General features: G+C 46.9%; 2 protein-coding genes across 4 annotated transcripts in view; both read left to right on the forward strand.

Annotated features, from left to right (window-relative positions):
• Positions 1 to 717: 717 nt before the first annotated feature.
• LOC141990301 (putative peptidyl-tRNA hydrolase 2) lies at positions 718 to 8,743 on the forward strand. 2 transcript variants are annotated; one of them, XM_074957240.1, is made up of 6 exons: positions 718 to 827; positions 918 to 989; positions 1,293 to 1,367; positions 1,706 to 1,803; positions 2,410 to 2,524; positions 4,281 to 8,743. In XM_074957240.1, the coding sequence occupies exons 1-6, from the start codon at positions 759 to 761 to the stop codon at positions 4,368 to 4,370; spliced, it is 519 nt and encodes a 172-aa protein (XP_074813341.1). In that variant the 5' UTR covers positions 718 to 758; the 3' UTR covers positions 4,371 to 8,743. The 2 variants fall into 2 exon arrangements, with proteins under 2 accessions (XP_074813341.1, XP_074813342.1); XM_074957241.1 differs by lacking the exon at positions 1,293 to 1,367.
• Positions 8,744 to 10,473: 1,730 nt separating this feature from the next.
• Positions 10,474 to 23,150, forward strand: part of SETD5 (SET domain containing 5) — a 156,272-nt gene continuing 143,595 nt past the window's right edge. For both annotated transcript variants that reach the window (XM_074957249.1, XM_074957251.1), the window contains exon 1: positions 10,474 to 10,539. The gene's annotated coding sequence lies outside the window, so the exon portion shown is untranslated. The remainder of the gene's footprint in view (positions 10,540 to 23,150) is intronic.

Raw genomic sequence — 23,150 nt, forward strand, 5'->3', positions numbered from 1 at the left:
GAGTACTGTGTCCAGTTTTGGGCCCCACACTACAAGAAGGATGTGGAAAAATTGGAAAATGTCCAGCGAAGGGCAACAAAAATGATTAGGGGACTGAAACACATGACTTAAGAGGAGAGGCTGAGGGAACTGGGGATGTTTAGTCTGCGGAAGAGAAGAATGAGGGGGGATTTGATAGCTGCTTTCAACTACCTGAAGGGGGTTCCAGAGAGGATGGCTCTAGACTGTTCTCAGTGGTAGAAGATGACAGAATGAGGAGTAATGGTCTCAAGTTGCAGTGGGGGAGGTCTAGGTTGGATATTAGGAAAAACTTTTTCACGAGGAGGGTGGTGAAGCACTGGAATGCGTTTCCTCTCCCCGGCTCAGGCTTGGGCGTCTGCGCCACAGGCCTGCAGGTGGCCTCCGCCCCGCCGGTGGCTGGGGGCGGGGCAGTGCTGTCTGGCCCGGCGGGGTGGGGGCAGTGGGGGAACGGTGCGGCACGTGGCCCTGGCTGGGGCGGCCTGGGCGGGGTTGAGCGGCCCTGGCCCCGCAGAGCGGCTGGAGGCGGGGCGCAGAGACGAGGGGCGGGGCGCGGGGGACGTTGGGTCGCGGAGGGGAGGGGCAAAGGGCTGGTAGGACAGCGGAAGACGAGGGGGGATTCCTTGCCGGGGTGTGGGCGTGGCCGGGAATCACATGGAAGCGAGGAACAAATCGGATTGGGCGGGCTACGGCGGGCGCAGCCAATAGCGGAGCGGAGCGGCCGCAGGTCACGCGGTGGGATGGAGGCCGATGAGGCGCTGCTGGGGCCGTTGCGGGAGCTGGGGGTGCCTGAGGCGGCGGCGCGTCAGGTGAGCCGGGCCGGCCCCTGCCGGGTGAGCCGGGCCGGGCCGGGCCTGGCTTCACGCCTGGCTTCACGCCGCTCTCTCTCCACCCTGTAGGCGCTGGCCCTGACCGGGAATGTGTCCGCGGAGGCGGCGGCGCAGCTCTACTTCGGCGGCCTGGAGAGGCAGGTAGGAGCCCGGGGCCCCTCTCCTGGCGGCGCCCCATCCCGCCCCCGCTCGCGCGCGGAGCCCGGGGCCCCTCTCCTGGCGGCGCCCCATCCCGCCCCCGCTCGCGCGCGGAGCCCGGGGCCCCTCTCCTGGCGGCGCCCCATCCCGCCCCCGCTCGCGCGCGGAGCCCGGGGCCCCTCTCCTGGCGGCGCCCCATCCCGCCCCCGCTCGCGCGCGGAGCCCGGGGCCCCTCTCCTGGCGGCGCCCCATCCCGCCCCCGCTCGCGCGCGGAGCCCTGGCCCTCCACCCAGGTTTCTTTTCCAGGAGCAGGCGGATGGTGGCGGCTGCTACAAGATGGTGTTTGTGGTGAATATGGAGCTCGCCATGGGCGTCGGGAAGGTAAAGTTCACGCGTGGCCCGGAGAAAGCTTCGAGCAGCCCAAATTCTGGCCGGCCAAGCTGCGGGGAGGGGGGTGGTCGCCCGCCCTGCCCAGACTGCGGAGCCACCTGTGAAAAGAGCTAGGTGCCAGCCAATGTGGGCTCTGGGCTTGGGCTCTGGAGGGGGGGGCTGGGGATGAGAGGTTTGGGGTCTTTTCCCCTTCAAATCTGGGAAGGTGATGGACTGCCTCCTGCTGAAGGCCTTACTTGAATGCAGAGGACTTGTGCCGCTATTATCACACCAGTGGGAGGAGTGGCTTCAGTGGCTCACCTATTCAGATGTAATGTTTCACCTTACAGATAGCAGCCCAGGTTGGACATGCAGCTGTTGGCCTGTACCAGTTAATACAGGAAAAATCCACTGGGAGGGAGATGATCTGCCAGTGGGATGAATGTGGGTAAGATGGTAATGTGTGCCTGACAGACAAGTGTCCAGGCATCCCTTTGAATATATGTTGTAAAATTCAGAGACAAAGTGGAGCACTCTGACTCATGTTGGTCAGGCTTCCTTGTTGGGAGGGAGGGTGAAGGATTGAAATAACAGGCAATATCAGAGACTAAGCTTGAGGGGCAGTAGCAGCAGAGCTTTCACACTGCATTCTCCTTGGCTGTTCCTCTTAATCTCCCCTGTCACTAATGTAGCATTCTCACTAAATGGTTCTTCAAGCAGTTGTCTGAAATGGTTAAACAGATAAAGGTGAGTCGACATCAGAATGTTCTCATTCTACTTGGTAGTTAAAAGGGCCAAAGGGGAGAGGAGCCTTTCTGATCTGGGTTTTTTGTGTCTCTTGTAGATAATTTAACTTAATAAATTCAGAATAACTAACTATTCTCGTATCTGAAGCAAATGGGTTTGCAGTTGCTAGATGAATTGGAGATGGATCTCTAACTGTTAGGCTAATGACTTCCTTAGCTTGTACACTGCTCCCCTAGTCAAGCAGCCTGTGATAAGAGGTCGCGGGACACTATGTGCTCTTTCTGATCACTTGCTTTTTCCTTGTTAGTGCAAAGAAGGTTGTAGTTCAAGGATCAAACACTGCCCACCTGATGGATCTGCAAGCATTGGCTTTGAGCCTGGAGCTGCCAACATACCTGGTGCAGGATGCAGGGAGGACACAGGTAACCAAGTTAGGAATTGAGTGCATGTGTGTAACTAATACAATACATTTGGCACTTTAAAAGGGCCAATGTCCCAAAGCTTGAAAACAATTGTGAGCAAAACTGGAAGGAAGAATTTAAAACAATATGAATAATAATTGGAAGTCACTCTAAGAAAACTTTACTAGGTATCTTAAAAACCCCATCATTCAATAATTATCAAATGATTCTTCAGTTGAACTGTTCTAGTTAAGGGATTTGAAAGAAGTGATAAAATTTAAAAAAAAATTGGAAGGGGAAAGTAGACACTGATAGCAATGACAATAAATTAGCAGTTTAGCAGTTTCTGGAGTAATACTGCTCCAGAACAGTGCAATGTGGTAACCTGTAATCACTGAGGGGGAGAGTGTATGTGCCTGTGAGTGAGCATGACAAACACAAGGTCATACATCTAGGATCCAGGAATGTAGGTCCTAGGGATGTAAAAGGTTAACCGGTAAGCATTAGGCTTACCATTAACCAACCTTAACCGTTAGCCCCGGCTATGTCGGACCGGTTGGCCAGACCCACTTGTAGGCTGGGGGACTGCATCCTGGAAAGCACTGACCCTGATAGTGACTTAGGGATCAGGGTGGAAATCAGCTGAATGTGAGGTCCAGTGCAATGTTGTGGTTGAGAGCTAATGTGACCCTTGGATCATGTAGATTTAGGGAGGTGGTATTAACTTTATATATAGCATTAAGGAGACTACTGAAATACTATGTCCAGTTCTGGTGCAAACACTCTAAAAACATGTTGGAAAGGGTTCTAAGAAGATCCACAAGAACGATTTGAGTTTTTACTGTGTGTACTTTCCAGACTAAAAAAGCTAGATCTATTTAGTTTATCCAGGAAGTTGAGGTGACTTGATCAATCTGTAACAGGGGTGGGCAAACTTTTTGGCCCGAGGGCCACATCTGGGAATAGAAATTGTATGGTAGGCCATGAATGCTCACAAAATTGGGGTTGGGGTGCAGGCTCCGGGGTGGGGCCAGAAATGAGGAGTTCAAGGTGTGGAAGGGGGCTCTGGAGGGGGGGCTGGGGATGAGAGGTTTGGGGTGCAGCAGGGTGCTCCAGGCTGGGATCAAGGGATTTGGAGGGCAGGAAGGGGTTCAGGAATGCAGGCTCTGAGTGGCGCTTACTTCAAGAGGCTCCCGGAAGCAGCGGCATGTCCCTTCTCTGGCTCCTACGCGGAAGCACGGCTGGGAGGCTCTGCGTGCTGCCATATCTGCAGGCCCTGCCCCTGCAGCTCCCATTGGCTGGGGTTCCTGGCAAATGGGAGCTGCAGGGTCGGCACTTGGGGCAGAGTGGAGCCCCCTGGCTGCCCCTATGTGTAGGAGCTGGAGAGGGGCCATGCCGCCGCTTCCGCATGGAGCGGCCCCCAACCCTGCTCCCCAGTTGGAGTGGGGCAAGCCCCAGACCTTGCTCCCCAGAGGGAGCTCAAGGCCTGGATTAAAACGGCTGGCAGGCCGGATCCAGCCTGCAGGCCATAATTTGCCCACCCCAATCTATAAGTACGTACACAGGGAGAAGATTTGATGGTGGAGGACTCCTGTCAGACCAAGGCATGACAAGATCATACAAAAGGTGCAAATTCTTAACAGTGAAGATAATTAATCATTGGAACAACTTATGGATATGGTGGATTCTTTCACTTGAAGTCTTTAAATCAAAATTGAATGTTTACCATCATCTGAATTGCTGTTGACACAATTGCATGTTCATCTCTCTACTGCAGGTTCCAGCTGGATCCTACACTGTCCTTGCCATTATTGGAGAAGAAGGAATAATCAATCAGGTGACTGGGAAGCTGAGGCTGTTGAACTGAGAGCAGCACCAAAGCCTATTTTGGGCTGTACCTGACTACACGCCGTAGAATTTGCAAGTGACCTCTCTGCAATGTGGAGAAAGAGGCACCTGTTAACAGCATCTCGGGCCCTTCAGAGAGTCATGGGAACCAGACGACTTCTCTCCTTTCTGCCTGCTGGAGCTCAGGGGAGGCGTGCTGTTCGAGTGAGGAGGCAGCACTCTTCCTTCTGTCTGAGGGAGTCTGTCTTGCTAGCCCAGGACGGTGAGAGGCAGGGTTGCTGCTCTGCTGCAAGTGGATCAGAGAGACTGCTGCACAGTTCTACCTCTAGCTTCCCTAGAATTGTCTTGGAAAACCAAGGCTTGTATTTTCTGAATCGTGCTTATGAACAAGATGAAATTCTGACATACCTTGCCTTTCGTTGAAGTCTGTGTGGTGAGCTTATGACTCTGTTCATTCCCACTGTCAATACAGCCTGAAATTCTAGAGTCTTATTGGAATCCAGGGAATGTACACTGCCATGCTGAGGATGGGAGGGCTTTTTATTTTTGTGGAGGGAGGTGTATGTCCTTTCATCTCCTGCATAAAAATGGGTTTCAAATATTGGATGATTAAATGACTAAGAACATAGGTTTATGGGGGTCAGCTAGATAAGAAGGGATAATAAACCTTCCTGTTTCAGAGCTGGGAAGACATTTCCCTTATGGGCAGGTTATTCCATAATTGCGTTCTACAGGAATTTCTTGCACTTATGTATCTGGGACTGGCCACTGTCAAAGACAGGATATAGGACTGAGTAGACCGGGGTGGCCACCCTATGGCTCTGGAGCCACATGAGGCTCTTCAGAAGTTAATATGCGACTCCTTGTATAGGCACCGACTCTGGGGCTGGAGCTACAGGCACCAACTCTCCAGTGTGCCGAGGGTGCTCACTGCTCAATCCCTGGCTCTGCCACAGGTCTTGCCCCCACTCTACCCCTTCCCACTCTCCCCTGAGCCTGCCATCCCCTCACTCCTCCCCTTCTCCCCCAGAGGCTCCTGCCTGCCACGAAACAGCTGATTGGGAGGTGCTGATTGGCAGGGCTGCCGGTGGGCAGGAAGCACTGGGAGGGGAGCTGATGCAGGGCTGCTGATGTATTACTGTGGCTCTTTGACAATGTACATTGGTAAATTTTGGCTCCTTCTCACGCTCAGGTTGGCCACCCCTGAAATAGACACTTGGTTTGGCAATTCCTATTCGTCTAAGGCCTATTCTGGTAGTATAAATTGAATAGTGGCAGGGGTGCAGGCTTGATCTTGTTATGAAATATACTGTTGAAATAACTACTGTAGGTGAGGAAAATGGGTATTAAATTAGGATTAATATTTCACATTCAAGAGGGGAGGGAGGTAATTTTTTTCCCACCCCTAACATCCTGCTTTTAGGTCTTGGTTGTGGTTTTGTAGCACATGTGCTTAGGTGGAATTTCTAGTGAACTTTATTCAATCCAGTTGGTAGAAAATAGCCCTGGGTGTTTTGGGTGACAGTAATGGCTTTTAGTTATGTGTAGGCTTGGCTGATTGTATCTGTCTTTAGGTACTGGCCGATGGCAGCAGCATCCAGGTTTGCATGGTTCTGTAGTGTTCATTTTTTGCCCATAACACCTCCATGCCAAGTACCCCATACAGAACAGTTCTGGAATTGGAAGAGGTGAAACTGTGGCTGTCCCATGAACTGGATCTTATTACCTGTGGTCTGAACTGCCAAGACAGGTTTTTAAAAGTTACATATACTGAGGGGGGAAAGAAGCAGAGGCATTGCTTTGTCATAAGGCTTGTGATGAGAACCTGCTTAGACCTCCTGTATGCCCTATGGAGAGATTTCTGGCTTACACGATATGGTCTCCACACTAAACTTGGATGCTTGTTAATAAGCAAGGTGTTGATGTGCCTGAATAGTTTCTTGGGGCGGGGGAACCCTCATGCTTGTCTGTAGTGTCAGTGTTAGAAGATAAGAACAGCCAGACTGGGTCAGACCAAATGTCCATCCAGCCCAGTATCCTGTCTTTTGTCAGTGGGCAATGCCAGGTGTCCCAGAAAGAATTAAGAGAACAGGTAATCATAAAGTGATCCATACCCTGTAACCCATTCCCAGCTTCTGGCAGTGTAGGTGCTTAAAGTTCACTAACAGCACTTATTATCTGTTTGTACTTCACCTGCATAGCAAATTTAAGACTTTTTGTCAAATTATAGGAATGTGCCTATGTTGCAGATTGCAGTAGAACACGCAAGATGTTATGGAAATAAGATCCTTTGCTGGAGTAGAGGTGACCATTTTTTATGGCAGTCACAAATTTCCTGAAGTCAGGGATGACTTTTAATGGAAACAGTGCTGTTAAGCACACAATTATCCAGTACATAAGTAATGTTGGATATTTATAGCTAACTGTAGTTGCCCAACAACTGGTAGATGTTTTCTGCATCATATGTTAATTTCAGGAGGGAAAATAGGTTTGTGAATGAGAACTGATGGGTGCCATCTGAATAAGATACTCCACCTGTAAGAGTTGGAGGTGCCCTATAGAGTGGTAGAATAGCATTAAAATTGAAGCACGAGACCTGGACTCAAGACATCTGGATTCAGTTCCTGGTTCTGCCACTTTCTCCCTGTTTGTTTGCTCACTATCTATAGAAATTGAGGCTGTATAAGTACCTAGATTTACAAAGTGATGCTGCAGAATAACCATGCAACTTAAATTGCACTAGTAGCCAGAGGCTCCCAGTAGCTCCTCATTACGCCCGGTGCGGTACAACCTGACATGGACCCTGTCCCAAAAAGAAGTATTTCCTGATGGTTGTACTGTTCTGATTTGGTTTTGTTACAACTTTTATTTGCCTTCAGGAAGAGTAGAATATCCCACTTTCCTTTTTCCACTTCCCTTTTCATGGGGGAAGGGGGAGTGGTTTCTGTAGTTGCCTGGCTTATTCAGCATTCCCTTTGTGTATGACTCAGGGGCAGTACAGGAAATGCTCTTGTTGTAGATTCTCCATTTGCTGTGGCTAAGACTCTGGGAAAAGGAGAGAACCCATGAGTTCAGTGGGGTCCTGAAGGAGCTGCATGTTGAATGATGATTTGAATGACTGTCTGTTTTGAACATATCTGATAAGAAAAGGTGCTACTGAGTGCACTTGAATTCTTGCCTGCTGATAGCAGCAGATTTGTTTAGGCTGTTCCTCGGTAAAATATGAGCACAGCTGTCGGGTATGATGTGGTTACAACATCTGCTTTGGAAGAATCATTGGATGAGATGCTGAAAGCTCTGCATAGTCACCTGTGTGCTCTTACAATCTCAGGGATAGGTAAAACCAGGAAGACACGTGGCCCATGGTAGTTCAAGATATTCAGTGCCAAACTCTATATTTTTTTCAAAGTTTGAGACTGTTCCACATGACATCACATGATGATGCAGCTAGAGAATTTAATGCTTTGGAAACATTCCAACTTCCAGAGTTTCCCTAGAGTTTTGTGTGTTTGGTTTTTTTTTTGTTTTGTTTTGTTTTGTTTTTTTGGGGCAGGTCACTGAACCAGAGATTGGGGTGAGATTGTCTGCAGAGTTTCATCTGCCTCTTGCTGCTCTAGGTGGCACTCCTGTTGTGTCCTGTCTTCTCTGTTGCTGTATCCACCGAGAGTAGCAATCTTCAAAGCAGCAGTAGTGATGAGGTGGAAAACCCTTTGCCACAGCAGCTTTGCTAAAGAGGCAGTAGGTAGGTGAAGATATTGAGATTGTGGGGGAGATGGTATTTGAAAGGGTCATGGGGAGAGCAGGCCAGGGCAGTATCCTCTTATAGTGAAGGTAGCTAGACTGGAAAATGGGGCAGGGTGCCTGCTGTAGTGGAGATGAGGATTTCACTGGAGAGTGCTGAGAATCCTCAGGGTCCAGGCAAAGCTTGAGTGAACTCTGAATTAAAGAACATAATAGACCTGTTGCAGTATAGAGAGGAGTAAGATGCCACTTCCTGCTGTCCAGTCACATGCTGTGCCCTAAGTGCTTAAAATGACTTCACAATATGTATCTTGTCATACAGCGTGTGTAGAGACTGCATTTCCTCCACAAGATGGCCCTCGATTGTGTTTCAGATAAGACTCTGGGAAGCTGCATCAGTTTGTTCTCTAGATCCTGCAAGAGGATAGGAGGAGTTAGGCTGTTGGATTATATGCCTGACTCTAAGTGAATCAGGCTTGGGGTTTTCAGCTTTTTTTTTTTCCTAGCCCTGTGCTGAGATCTGAGACTAGTGCAATGACTAAAGTGACAGGAAGCATGTTGGCTGCACCACTATTAAATGTGTCCTCCATTTGGCACAGGAACAAAGCCATGAGGAAAAAATGCATTACCCACAATGTTCAGTAAAGTATCAGGAGATAGCTGTGTTGTCTGTATCCACAAAAACAACAAGGAGTCCGGTGACACCTTAAAGACTAACTGATTTATTTGGGAATAGGCTTTTGTGGGTAAAAATCCCATTTCAGATGCATCTGAAGAAATGGGTTTTTTACCCACAAAACCTTATGCCCAAATCTGTTTCTGTTCAGTAAAAGTAACATGAAAAGGCAGCTTGTCCTCTTCAGACGTTTTGCAGTAGCCCCATCCCCTTGCACTAGCGACAGCGTGACAAAGACCTTGAGGAAGATGAAGCCACTCTTTCCGTTGGGAAGTCAATGAGGAACATGCTTCAACGGGACTCATCCTTCAGCTGCAGCTAGGAATGCTTCCAGGGAGACTGGCTCCATGTGCAGGGAGGTGACCCTGGCACAGTTTACGTTGTCATTAGGTCCCCTCAGAGCATCCAGAAATTAGTGTTCGCTTTCCTACAGCGAGCGAAGACGGAGTTTAGAGGACAGGGCCTGGTCCACAGCTGCCCTTCCCTCAGTTAGCTGACCTCCTCCTGCAGAGGCCTGTGAGCAGAACGCTGCTGGTCTGGGAAAATGGCTTGCCTGGGACAGGTCACTTCCTTGCCTTAGCGTGGCCAACACAGGGGCCTGTCTCTCTCTCTGTTTTACAGCAGGCGGGTGATGGGTGTGTGGCGAGAGGCGGGCCCCTCAGCCAGCTCTCCGCAGGGCTCCCCGCGCGCCCCCCTGGGGAGGCCGCACCTTTCAGCAAGCGTTACACAGGGGCGGACGCTGTCCCCGGTTCTCTAGCAGCTTTACAAGGCCCAAAGCCGCCCGCTCCAGCTGCGGCTGGAAGCGGCCCCCGGGGGGCGCTGGGCCGAGGGGAAACCCGACAGGCCGCGTCTCTGCGCGAGCCGGGGACCAGGCGCCGCAGGCCGGCGCGTGACCCGCTCTACGTGCGGGGGCGCGCCGCAGCCGGGAGCCCCCAGGGGGCGCTCCTTCGGCGCGCGGCCCCCCTCGCCGGCTGGGCGGGAGGGAGGCTGCGTGCGCGTGCCCTGCGAGCGCTAGGAGTCCGGTTCGCAAACCGCCCCACCCCTTCTGTCTGCCACGTGTCCTGAGGCGGGAGTTACACCCCGGGAGAGGGGCGCACCCACGTGGTGCAAGCGGCGCCGAGCCAATCATAGGCTGGCTCCTCCCCGCTCACGTAGCGCAAGGCGGGTACTTGTCCCTAACTGACGGGAAGCTCGGCCAACCAGAGCATAATTTCAAGACGGCCTGATACACCCTGTAGCCAATAGGAACCGCCCTCGAAGCTGCGGCGGGGCTCCTGTACTAGCAGTAAGGCAGCCGCTCGCGCCTTTTCTGTGTCGTCTCTACCCCCGTCGCAGTGGCAGCTTGGGACACCAATAGGAAGCCGCCTCTGTGGCGAGAGCCACTGGGCGGGCCAACTGTAGCCAATGAGATGTGGGAATGGGCGTGGCCTGCTCAACCAGGGGCCAATCGAAAGTGTGAGGAGGTGAGGCTCGAAGAGGGGCTGCTGCCAATATATGGTTGAAATGGGTGGAGCTAGGCGGCGGTGCAGCCAATGGGGAGTGGCAGTGGGCGTGTCCGGATGGCCCCTGGCGCCAGCGCTGGGGAGCCCCGTGCTCTCAGTGCCGTTTCCGCCAGGCCCGTGGAAGAGGTGCAGCCACTGGTGCTGAGGGGGAGGGGCCGAGGCTGCTGCCGCCGCCGCAGAGGGTCTCGGTCCCGTCTGCTGCCCAGGAAACGCCGTGGCGCCGAGCCGGGCCTAGTGGTGCGCGGGGGCCCGGGCATCGGGCCGGCCAGGTAGGGGGCGGGCTCTGGGGGGAAGGGAACCCCGGGGCGTCCGCAGGGTGACGGGCCCGCGGCCTGCGTCCCCGGCAGCACCTCATGGGTGCCGGCCGGCTGCAGCCGCCCCTGACCTGCCTCTCTTCTCGCTGTGGCCGCCGCCGCCGCCGCTCGCTCGCTCGCTGCCCTGTCTCCGTCCCCGCGGGACTGCGCGAGAGAAACTCCGCGCTGGGGGGGATGGCGGGGGGGCACCCGCAGCCCAACCGCGCGCGGGGAGGAGGAAACGAGCCCGGGGGGGGCGAGCCGAGCCCGGGGGGGGCGGGCCGAGTGCGGGGGGAGCCTTGGGTAAGCCCTCAGGCGGCGGCGGGGGGGCAAGTGGGAGGGAATCTCGGCTGGGTGTGCGGAGGTGTTTGTACAGATGGGAGCCCCAGCCAGGGTATGGGGGACTACCTAGCTCGGGGGCTGTGGGGACCGGGACTCCTCGCTCACTGCCAGGGGGAATCATGGCGTTTCTCCTCTGTGTGTGCATCTGCCTGTCTTGGGAGGGCAGAGTTGTCGCTATCGTGGTCGAGGGTGATTTAGATTCTGATTAATTCAGTTTGTTTTGGTTCCCAGGCAAGTCTGTGTGTGGGTGGTGGTCGGTACAGTGGAGGGCTTTGTCAGTTGCCTTTGAGCTGCTTGTAGAGAGAAGGAGAGGGGAAAGCTACTATTGTGGGAAAGCCCCCTTTTGTGCTAATATCACGTCCAGTCCAAAATTATTGCTTCACAGGAATGAGAGGATCACCCTCTGTCTTGAAGCAGCCTGCTCTGGGCTGCTGTTTCTTTTCCTGTCCCTGCTGTCAGCTCTGAGCTGCTGGTCCCTTCGGGGTATGGGGGAGGAGGTGTTTGACCTGCATTTTCTGCTTTCTCATGGTGCCTGTACAGTGTGCTCACTAATAATCCTCTCCTCTCCTCTTGCCTTGTGCTGGAGGCTGCAGCACGGATTTTCCTGCATTGGGTTGTCTGTCGTGTGTTTCCTGCTGGGTGGCTTCCCAGCCTCCCTACCTGGCTGTTTAGGCTCAGGACCTAACTAAAACACAGTTCATGTTTTTAACAGCATACAGCTGTGACAAGGTCACCTGTGTCTCCAGCAGCTCGTCCTTGGATGCCAATGGCCTACTGTTCAAACAGAGCTCCTTTGTTGTATGTCATATGTCTTGTAAAATGTTGGGCTTGGCTGTCTAAGCTGGAAAGTGGCTCTGGGAAGAACTTCACATTCCTGTTCCCTGACAGAAGGAAGGAACCGAGATGTGGTTCCTTGTGCTACTAAGCAGGGAAAATTGATGTAATAAAGGGGATTCTCAACAGGCAGCAGATAGTCTGTTGTGCAGAGGGGTACTGGGATTTTATTGTACAGTGATTAAAATATACCATTGGGATTCTTCCAGCTCTCTGCAGAGGCCAATGCTGCTTTAAGGAGATAATAGCTCTTTGCAGGCCTTGCAGTGGCCTCCTGCAGTCTCTCTCTGTCCCATTATGTAATTGGAGTGTTTAAGGTTCACTCAGGCAGAGGTTGTGGGCAGGAGAGTGAATTAATATCTTGTGGGGGATGGGACTATTGTTGCAAAACCCATGATTTTGGTAGCATTATTTTTTTTTTAATTTCCAAATTGACACTCTGGAAGTGTTGCTGTTAAAAGCAAAAATCTAAGGCTAGACAAAGAGTTCAGTATGTCCTTAATAGGGAGTAGGAGTTTCCCTTTTCACCTATGAAGGAGGTACTAGGAATTTTTCTGTAACTGGCCCAGGAAGTCATTTTGTTTCCAGCCTTCTGGCTTGAAGCACAAAGGTGAAGGAAGGAAGGAGGGTGTTGCTTTGGATCCTGTGGGTAAGTGTTCAAGGCAGTGACAGCAGCTGCAGTTGGCTCTGGAGCTCTGGTTGCTACGTGAGAAGCTTCAGTAGTGCTGGCTGCTGTCTCCAGGGAAGGACAGCAGAACAGCCTCCATTAGTACTGTGCTTAGGAGATGGCTGGTTCCTGTTCAGAGAAAGGGCTATGCTTTTGCATTTCCATAGCTCTGAAGCAGAAGTGTGTAAATCTTGCTCCAGCTGGATAAAACTACAGGCTGGATTTCATTGTTTGGTTCACAGAATTGCACTAGTATGTGGGCTGGAAACCCTGAGCTGGCTTTTTTTTTAGTTGTTTCCAGTCTGTTCAAAACTAGTTTCCACTGTTGCTGTAGCCGTGTTGGTCCCAGGATATGAGAGACACAAGGTGGGTGAAGTAATATCTTTTATTTCACCAACAGAAGTTGGTCCAATAAGAGACAAGTTTTTGTGCTCCACAGAACTGAAGAGTTCGGTGGAGCTTGAAAGTTGTCTAGTAAAAGGTATTACCTCACCCATCTTGTCTCTCTCTATGCAAAATTAGGACAGTGAGAATTGATATGGTTTTCCTATAGCAAGAGAGACAGTTGTAGCCTTGGATCTGGGACTGCAATCTACATCTGACTTCAGTCTCCTTTCCAGTTAGTCATACAGCCAGATGCTTTCCTTATTGTTCGTATGTCTCCTTCCTCCCCTTCCATCGGCTGGGCCCCATTTGCCTTATTGACTGGAATTTCTGCTGTGTGCGGTGGGTGTGTGCTGCAGACACCAGCCTGCTACTGCTGAGAGGGGATTTTCCATTCACAGCAGAGAACAGTCAAAATAGTGGCTGAGCTCAACTTTGGAACTAGCAACAAAACATAGTCTAAAGAACTTTCCCCCTTTTGCTGTACCCGCAGAGCAAAATGTATAGTATATAGCCTCTTCTGCAGTTGGATGCCTACAAAAAGATGTCGGAAATACTTTCCCTTGGCTGCTGAGCCATTTTCCCTGCTGTAGATAGTGAAATATATGTCAAATGCCACCTCTGCAGACATGTCACTCTGCCTGCAACATTTAATGTAGCAACAATTTGCAGGATCTGTGGCAAAGGGCCATTTTTGCCACGACTGTGTATTGTGTGAAGAGCAGCTGGCAGGCAACACTGCAGTGGACTGTCTAATTGGTTTTAGTAGAGATTTCCTTTTTAGGAGAAATAATTGACTTAAACTATTTTAAATCTAACCACTCTACTTTTTGAGATACATCTTGTGTTGGACTTTGTCTGTACCACGTTGAATTATTGAGATAAAAACATACCCCCAATTAAAAATATATATTTAAAAATTAATATATCTGAAAACTTGAAATTTGTATACATAATTCATGTAACAAAGTGATAAAGCTATATGTAAAACAGGTGTACCCCAGTGTTTGAAAACAGTCATGATCTTAGCACAAACCAGATGGGTGTTTGCAAAGAAAATCTAACTACTAGGCTTTCTTCATAAAATATCATGTTAGTTTGTAGTTTTCTGATTAACTGTACATTTTATCTAAACTAATGTTTGTAATAAATTTGCTTGACTGTCAGAAATAATTTTCTCATTCCAAAACAATATAATTGATGCATAACATCTTATATTTGAGATGGCGATCCCATAGTATTTTAGAAAGTAAACTTAGAGTAATCTCTTCATGCACAACTGAAATGTAGCCACCTTGTGGGTGGAACGTGGCAGTTATTTAATAGTACACTACAACAGGACAGCAGTAATTACCCCGTTTAGAATTTGGACAGGGCACCAGGTCTTACTTCCTCGCTTGTGTAAAAAGCATGAAGGGATCTTCAGTAGTTGCAAGTTAGACTTTATTTTGGGCAGTGCCCCCAACACAATAAATGGGGCATTAATTCACTGCTGACTCAGTGAGAAGGCAATACTGACAACACTTTCTAGACCACCCTGGGATTTGTTGGAGTTGTCCTGACCTGAATGCAATGCTGATTAGCTAATGATATCTGAGATTACAATCCAAGGTGGCATGACCATTTTTTACATATATTTTAATTCCCTTTTACAGTAGCTGTCAGTTGCAGCCAACTCTCATTTTGAGAGGCACTGTTTTCATTCAAGCTAAGTTAGAAAAAAGTTAATATTGCAATATTAAAGAAATACTGTTGGAGCAGATTTCACCCCAAGTTTATGCTCTTTAAGAACAAACCTTTAGAAAATTTAAGATCAGTAGAAATGTTACATGAAATATACAAGTATTTCCAGTGGAAACAGTTTTTTTAAAATACTGCACTTTCTGTAGCTGAAATACTGGGGTTTAGTGCATGATAACTTGAAAATGAAATTGACAGACTGACTTGTCTGTCTTTAGTGTCCCAGCTGAGAGAAATGCAGCAAGTCAGCTTTTGAAAAATATTTAATTTTTTAATGCGATAACAGACAAAAATGTGGATTTTAAATATCTTGAACAGTGTTCCTTTAAGGCACTGTGGTAATACAAACATAGCAAATGTACAAAGTTCAAGAAATTCAAAAGTCAAGGTTCACATAAAGTTACTCTGCTCCTGTGCATGCACATTGGACTTATTCTTTGAGCTGTTAAATGCATAAGTTAATGTATGTAAAATATGCTAATGAAATATTAAGGTTATAAGTTTTTAGTACACATCAAGATATAGGTATGTGAAGGTTTTTACAGTAATATTAGCATAATCAGTATTGTGAGCAACTAATGAATATATATTTAAATGAAGATTAATATGAACACCTTACCAGGTCTGTGTCTTCACCTATTCGCTCTTAAATAAACCTATTACATTAACAACTTTGTATTTAATTATTTTGGTCTTTTACACATGGTTATTAGGCTGATATACACTCTAAAGTCCCATGCTTCATGTAAAGGAATAGGCTGTGGCAGCAGTTAGTTTGTAGCACCTTTGCTGCTCGTGTTATTTCATTTGTGGACAGTAAAAGTCTGGGGTAATATGACAATGACACTGATGTTTACATCAAAGTATCTTGACAATAGGAAAAGGGGACTAACCTTTAATCATAAGCAAAAATTAGACATCTAGAAATTGTGGAATCTACAATTTTTCATGTCTTCAATTTTCTCCTTTCCTTGCTGAAGTTGCTGTTTGGCAGGAATTTGCTCTTCCAGTGGCACTTTTCCAGTATTCCTGCAGCAAGTCTTCCTAGCAGCAGCTCCTGTCCCTACTGAGCAGGGAGAATATGCAGTTTGCCTGGTCTCCTCACTGAGCTACAAAGAGGTGGGGCTTATTAAGCTGCTGAAATCTTAGCTAATTCCCACTGAGCATACTGAAGAAACAATTTTTCAGCTGCTCCCAGTTTCTAACTTTTTCTGTAATTAGCAAAGATGCATTCTTCCTCTTGGAGGATGAACTATGTGACAAGTCTGGAGACTTTTTGTTCAGCCAATTTTCAGTTACTGGAGTCTTGTGATAATTTTCCTTTACTTTAGAAAGTGCCTAAAGAGATGTTTAAAAACTTCGTCTAAGGGCTGAGATCAAGATTGAAAAGTTATAGGCCCCAAAGAAGAAATTTGCAGAAAGTGAAAACAAGTTACATTGGAAATTTGTACATAACTTTATCACTAACATTTGCAACTGTGAACCTTATAGAATGGTATGTGCAATGTGTTCTAGTGAACGTTGTTCTGGAAATCATAAATGTACAAAAATCCTGAAATTCTAAGCTTAAGTACTTAGATTTAGTGGCTCATAACTTGGAGCGCATAGGATGGTCCGGTGGTTAGGGCACTGGGAGACTTGGATTCATTTCCCTGCTCGCTAATAAAAGGAGGACTTGTGGCACCTTAGAGACTAACAAATTTATTTGAGCATAAGCTTTCGTGAGCTACAGCTCACTTCATCAGATGCATCCGATGAAGTGAGCTGTAGCTCACGAAAGCTTATGCTCAAATAAATTTGTTAGTCTCTAAGGTGCCACAAGTCCTCCTTTTCTTTTTATGGATACAGACTAACACAGCTGCTACTCTGAAACCTGCTCTCTAATGATCTTCCTGTTGATCTTGAACAAGTCACTTAGCCTCTGTGCTGTCGTTTCCCATCTATAAAATGAAGATGATGCTTCCCTATCTCACAGGGTGTTGTGAGAATAAGTATATTAAGGACTGTGAAGTGCTTTGAGATCTATGGATGAAAACCAATGTAACACATAGGCATTATTATTACTTGGAAGGGTTATGTTTGAACAAAGCTGGTATTTCAATCTCTCACTCTCACAAAAAAGCAGTTTAAAAAGGAAAACTTTGTTTACCCACTTAACTCCAAAGTAGCTGAACTGATCTTTTTCTCACTTAAAAACAAAATCTTTTGGGTTGAGACAATCTGAGAAATTTTATCCCTTAAAGAATTTTAAGAAAACTATGAATCGAAAAGGAGTTTAGAATGGAACCCCATATCACCCTTAGTGTGTTTATAGTCAGAAGAGAGACTGAAAATGTCACCACTTTACCCGTTGTTAACAGATGTTGTGTTTGTCATGGTTGCTAACTTACTGATTCAAACAAGCCTATTCCCGTTGGCCCTGCAGAGCTCATTCCACTCAAGGAGAGTGATCTAGGTTCTCTACCTGTTGAGTCAGTGGCAGAGGAAACAGTTTGGAGTGCTGGTGCTAAGATAATCCTTTTTTATCTTTTGAAGTGAACCAATTTGGTATGCAAGTCGCTGATAAAGAATGAATATGAAATCACATATGTAACCATGCTTCTTAACTGAAGCGTATCTATTGATACCACAGGACAAGATCAAGTTTAAGGAGGAACTTGGAGTTTTTTCTTGACAATACTAAATGATGTAGTGGGGGTTTTTTGTGCACAGACTTCCAGTGTTGCAAAAATAATTTGACATTTGAGCTCCCTATTTATGGAGGATTGTATTGTATGAAAATGTCTTATTCTTTTGTTGAATGAGCAAAACATATTCTATTAAATTTTGAATGCCTCTGGAATTAAACTTGCAGTTCATATATTAAACAGTAAGCTCATCTCAACCTTAAATATGGTGGTGTTACCTCCCCATTGTGGTATTGTTTTAAATACTTTTAGTCATTTAAATTCATGAAACGGTATGGGAATTCTCCAGTGACCAAAGTATGCCTTTAAATCGTTATGGCTATTAACCAAAGTTTTGACTTCAGATCCTGTAAAAGTTGCACTTCATAATAAATGTTTCCAATAGTGTGATTTTAGATTAATTTTTAGTACGGCAATAAGTGTGATCCACTATGTTCTGCTATACTAGAAAAAGAAAGTTTACCATAGCTATTATCTTTAGGAAAAGGTTACATGTTTAAATGGGCAAGTTAAGTAGGATGTGGTTGGGATTCACTTGGCTTCCCATGTGCAATTCAAAGCATCTTTGTAGATTTATGAATTCTTAGGGTGCAGGGGATGTGCTTGGGGTGTTTCACTGGGACTCAGGTGGTGTGGTTATTTGACTCTGCCACAGTCTCCCTTGTAACTTTGGGCTAACACTTAGTCTGCATTTGAGTTCCTCATGGAAAATGGAGGTAATGCTTCCTTTCTTCCTCCTTGCTTGTCCTATGTTTAGTTTGTAAGTTCTTCAGGGCAGGGACCTTTACTATGTGTATTTACAGTGCCTCCCACAATGGAGGCTCAATGTCAGTTGGGGCCTCAAGGTGGTAGTGTAATAAAAAGTCTTGTTTAACTTGAGTTTTAAAATGGAAAAACCTTTCTTTTAAATATTTTTAGAAAGAGTAAATATAAAATTTAACTGATTTGCACATATAAGGCAGTCTCTCCCCGTTTCTCACAAGTTTTAATAGCAGGGAACTGCAGTGATGTCTCATTACTTCCGTAAAATATATTACAAAAGATTCTTTAGTACGCTATACAGTATTATAAACAAAACTAAATACTTGTCAAATAAATGAACAAAGTACATTTTGTAATGGATTATCCCTTTTTAACTCAGAAATTAGCTAATTCTTTATTTCACTTTTGCAGTCATAATCTCTGTTTTGCTTGTAAAATATCAAAGCACTATAGAAAATTGTGAATTACTGAGGTTTTACTGTCATATAGTCACATTTATGCATAGAAATGAATTAGTAAAAAGTCAGGGTTATAGATATCTTCTGGATACCTGTGCTGGAAAGGACTTTTCTGTAAAATAAGAGTATGGCTGAACCCAAGGGGTTGCGTTGGAAATTTGTTAGGGGCCCACCTCTAACTTTTGTATATGATAGTGTATTGAAGCTTCTTGTGTTTAATATGGAGAGGTGGTCTATCCAGACTACAGATCCTGGTATGCAATGCTCCAGTCAGGCATCTTATTGCATGCTGGGACTTGTAGTCTCTATAGATGAATACAGCCATTTGGCCATATTGTGTTACTCAGGCATTACCCTGGGCTAGAATTAGGTTATTTACAGCTTTAAACATGGCCTGCAAGATCAGCAAGTGCACTTGCTTTATAACAGGTAGTGTGGACCATAGGTGTCACCTATTATGAAAGGCAAAGGCCCCTAATCAATTTTGGTGGTGAACTATTAACTGCTGCAGTCCTACGGAAAACTTTCAAGGGTAGCTGCAAATAAGCCATGTTACACTAACCTAGCCAGGTCATCATCATCTGGATTGCAATTTGCCATCTGTTCATAAGGTTGCAGCTTCTCAGTTTGGTGCTGGACCTGCTGTTGGTATGTATGTGGGATGTCCGGTCTGTTAGATGTCCTCAAGAGGTGCTGTCCCTGTTCACAGGGTCTTGTCTGTTAGACTCTATGGTCATGGGTGCTATAGGAAAACCTGAGTGCTGCAATCTAGCACCATATGGCAAAATGAAAAGGAGGACTTGTGGCACCTTAGAGACTAACAAATTTATTTGAGCATAAGCTTTCGTGAGCTACAGCTCACTTCATCGGATGCATTCAGTGGAAAATCGAATGCATCCGATGAAGTGAGCTGTAGCTCACGAAAGCTTATGCTCAAATAAATTTGTTAGTCTCTAAGGTGCCACAAGTCCTCCTTTTTCTTTTTGCAGATACAGACTAAAACGGCTGCTACTCTGAAACCTGTCATATGGCAAAATGCAGTTTGTGATGGATCTGATAAGCAGGGGAGCACAACTCCCATCAGCCCCCTCCCACTACACTGCTCTTTCCCCTGGCCGGGTAGGAGGAAGTGCTTGAACCAAGATTTGAGTGAGCTGTCTGGGAAGCAGCAGCCAGCAGCGTTAGTCAGGAGCTGCTGAGAAGCACCTCCAGGAATTGTGCATAGAGACACATGTGGAGCATGCTGTGACTGCTGGGCATTACAGCTGGGTACAGGTCTGCATGGGACTTGGGCAGGGAGCCAATGCTGCGGGACCCCGTTGAGAGAAATACCACTGGGTCTGGCCTGGAGACCTGCAAGCTCCTATTGGTTTGACTAGAAACTGAACTGGAGAGGGACCCTCAGGCACTGGGGCTGAAGAGCCCTAACCCTTGATTGGACTGCCCTCGGAGCCCACACAAGAACTACTGTTACTCATTTTGAAGTGTGCCTGTTTAAGCCTCTACACCCATGATATTGGCAACCTATCCCTTTTCTGCCCCCCCGCCCCCCCCCGAACGTACCTGCTCCTTTAGCCATGTGTCTGAATGGTTGTTTGAACCTACCGGGGCTAGCGCCAGCAAGGCCTAACTGCTGAAGTACTTACAGTGCTTGCCTCAGAATTGTGGTATATCTGGCACGCTCTTGCTACCTTGGGGGTTTTGCGTACTCCGGCTCTGAGTGGCTATAATTACAAGATCTTGACATCTAATGATTCAACTGAGGCTCGGGTCTTTCTTCAGTTGGCAGTATGCCACCAGAAAGGTGGCAGATTCCATTGAGTACTAAGAGCGTTCTTTTTCTGTTCCTCTTGATATTTGAGGGTCTTTACAGCAAGAGAAACTTTGACTGAGTTTTAAGGGGAACAGTGAAACCACCTCTAACACACAATGGTGTTAAATACTGTGACGAGTTCCTGCTCTGCCTTGGTGGGTCTTGCTCTTAGTGGCAGATTTGCTCGCCTTGGAACTTCACGGCAGCCCTCAGCTTGGCCGTTTTTCTGAATTCACAGTCCAGGTCGACTCCTCCTGTGTCTGACCAGGAGTTGGGAGGTTTGGGGGCAACCTGGGCCCGCCCTCTACTCCGGGTTCCAGCCCAAGGCCCTGTGGAATGCAGCTGTCTGGAGTGCCTCCTGGAACAGCTGTGCGACAGCTACAACTCCCTGGCTACTTCCCCATGGCCTCCTCCCAACACCTTCTTTATCCTCACCATAGGACCTTCCTCCTGGTGTCTGATAATGCTTGTACCCCTCAGTCCTCCAACAGTCCGCGTTCTCACTCTCAGCTCCTAGTGCCACTTGCTCCCAGCTCCTCACACGCGCACCACAAACTGAAGTTCAGCTCCTTTTTAAAACCCAGGTGCCCTCATCAGTCTGCCTTAATTGATTCTGATTGGCTGCAGGTGTTCTAATCAGCCTGTCTTAATTGTCTCCAGAAGGTTCCTGATTGTTCTGGAACCTTCCCTGTTACCTTACCCAGGGAAAAGGGACCTACTTAACCTGGGGCTAATATAGATACCTGCCTTCTGTTACTCTCCTGTAGCCATCTGGCCCGACCCTGTCACAATACACAAAAAGAAGACCCTGGAAAAACATATTTTTTTCCTTTAAATTTCAATTTTAGTAACCATAGACGTTTTAAGTATAGAAGGTACAAGATTTGCGGACATGGAATTTAAGTTGATGGGATCCCTTTACTTATGAAGTTTATCATTTGTTGGCTCTGCTAGAAAAGTGTTGGTTGTCACTTTTTCTAGATTAGTTTCCAATGTACTTTGAGCATCGGCTGGATTAGTAAAGGAGCTGTAAACATTTTGAACAGAGAGGTTCCAGAAGCTAGAATGGCACTGCCTTTTGGTGGATTCTAATTGGCTACTGGAGGTCTGGTATGGTCCTTGATTACAGTTCAGTTTAAAACACCTACACCTGGCAATTAAAGTCTGCAGAAAGATAAATTACCAAATAACTGCTCACATAAACCACCATAATACTTAACAGTAAGACCAACATGCAGTATAATCCCTATCTCATGGCCCTATACCCTAAATATGTATGGGTAAAAAGACTGGCATTACAGCATCCCCGGAAAGTTAACCAGTCTGGTCTTTGGCATGCCAAGAAGTGGTAGTGCATTCCAGCATCGTTGGTCCCCTCACAGAATATATCCTGCTACTACCCTCCCTTCGTCTTTAAATCCGGGCTGCCAGTTCGGGTGCCTCTGGTTGCAGCTACAGTGGTACTGCATGTAGAGGTTGGGTCTCTTGAACGACTCACAAGACATGGAAGTGGCGGCATATTAGATGACCTTTGGAACTGCTGCTGATTCAGGGCTTTTGGCACTGGGAATGTTATCTGCGGATAAAACCACTAGGTACTCTGGGTAGAGTACTTGGAGTTTTCAGCTAGAATCCACCTGCCACTGGCCATTTCACTTGAGGGGATTTTGGAGCTAATCAGTCTCAGGAAAGGAATCAAATCTGAAACTTAATGGTGCCACTGTAACGCAAGAGTTTGAGGATTGACTCCCTTCTTCCATGCACTTATGGGTTCACTTCTCTTTACTGTAAGGGTGTGAGAGCCAGTGCAACATGCTGAAGGAATTATGCCATCAGAGTTTTTGGGCAACCTGACAGACAAACCAAAAAATGGCCTATTTAATGTATATTCCAAAAGTGATGACAAGTTAGCAATCTCTTTTAGAACAAGCATAAATGTTTTTTGTGTGGCTCTTTGAAATTTAGGGAAGAGGCTTTTAGACAAGGGTAGTGTGTGAGGTTAAGAAATAAAAATGTACCTTGAGTAACCTGAGCTGCTGCAGGCTGTCATTAGAAATGGAAAATCTTTGATTTAGGCCTTGTCTGTATGAGAAAAGTCACACTGTTTAAGTAGAATTTAAATCTATGTAGCTAAACCAGTCAAAACACTCTTTATTAATGAGTGTTAAGCTAAACTAGTTTAGCTTCTGTCAGTGAATTATCAAATTGCCAGACTGATTTAACTAGTTTAAATATCTCTCTGTTGGACTTTGCATCAGTTGATAGAGATTCCTTTAAAATCCATTTAGTTAAAGCAGTGCAACATTTCTCTTAATATACTTAGCTGTTATATAGTGCTTTTCACTAGGAGCTCACAAAACAGTGTCACTATTCCCCGTTTTACACATGGAGAAATGTTGGCAAAGAGAGGGGGAGTGACTTGCCCAAGGTCATCCAGCGGGTCAGTAGCAGAGCCAGGAATATAATTCAGGTCTCTAGAATCCAAGTCTAGGGCTCTATTTACTAGGCCACAGGACCTCCCATTTAAACTCCTATGATTTATTTAGACTGCCTTAGACTTCTCTGCTGTCACTATGCTGAAAAATTAGAATGTTAGTATTGGCCTGTGTGTAGCTGGTATATTACAGAGCTTCCGCACTTGCATTCATCCCTAAGGCTGCATACAGCAGTATAGTAAAATGATGCAAGGACAGTGCCCTCTGTGACCCTCTACCAGAGTTCCTGGAATAATTGCTGTGAGCAGTGGTTTGTGGGGTGGCTGGTGTACTGTGGGACAGTAGTAGGAATAATTGTATTGGGTAAGCTAATTTGCCAATTCCTGGGTACACTAGTACTGTAATATTACTAGATGGGCTCAAAACAATTATTTAGACTTGCAGGCATAAGGGCTAACAAATGGT

Source organism: Natator depressus, chromosome 7, assembly GCF_965152275.1.
Source record: "Natator depressus isolate rNatDep1 chromosome 7, rNatDep2.hap1, whole genome shotgun sequence".
NCBI classification, from domain to species: domain Eukaryota; kingdom Metazoa; phylum Chordata; order Testudines; family Cheloniidae; genus Natator; species Natator depressus.

Coding starts and splice junctions, on each gene's coding strand:
- LOC141990301 (XM_074957240.1), top strand. CDS start 759: ATGGAGGCCGATGAGGCGCTGCTGGGGCCGTTGCGGGAGCTGGGGGTG. Junction 1,368..1,705: donor TCGCCATGGGCGTCGGGAAG/GTAAAGTTCACG, acceptor TTCACCTTACAG/ATAGCAGCCCAGGTTGGACA. Junction 1,804..2,409: donor TGCCAGTGGGATGAATGTGG/GTAAGATGGTAA, acceptor TTTCCTTGTTAG/TGCAAAGAAGGTTGTAGTTC.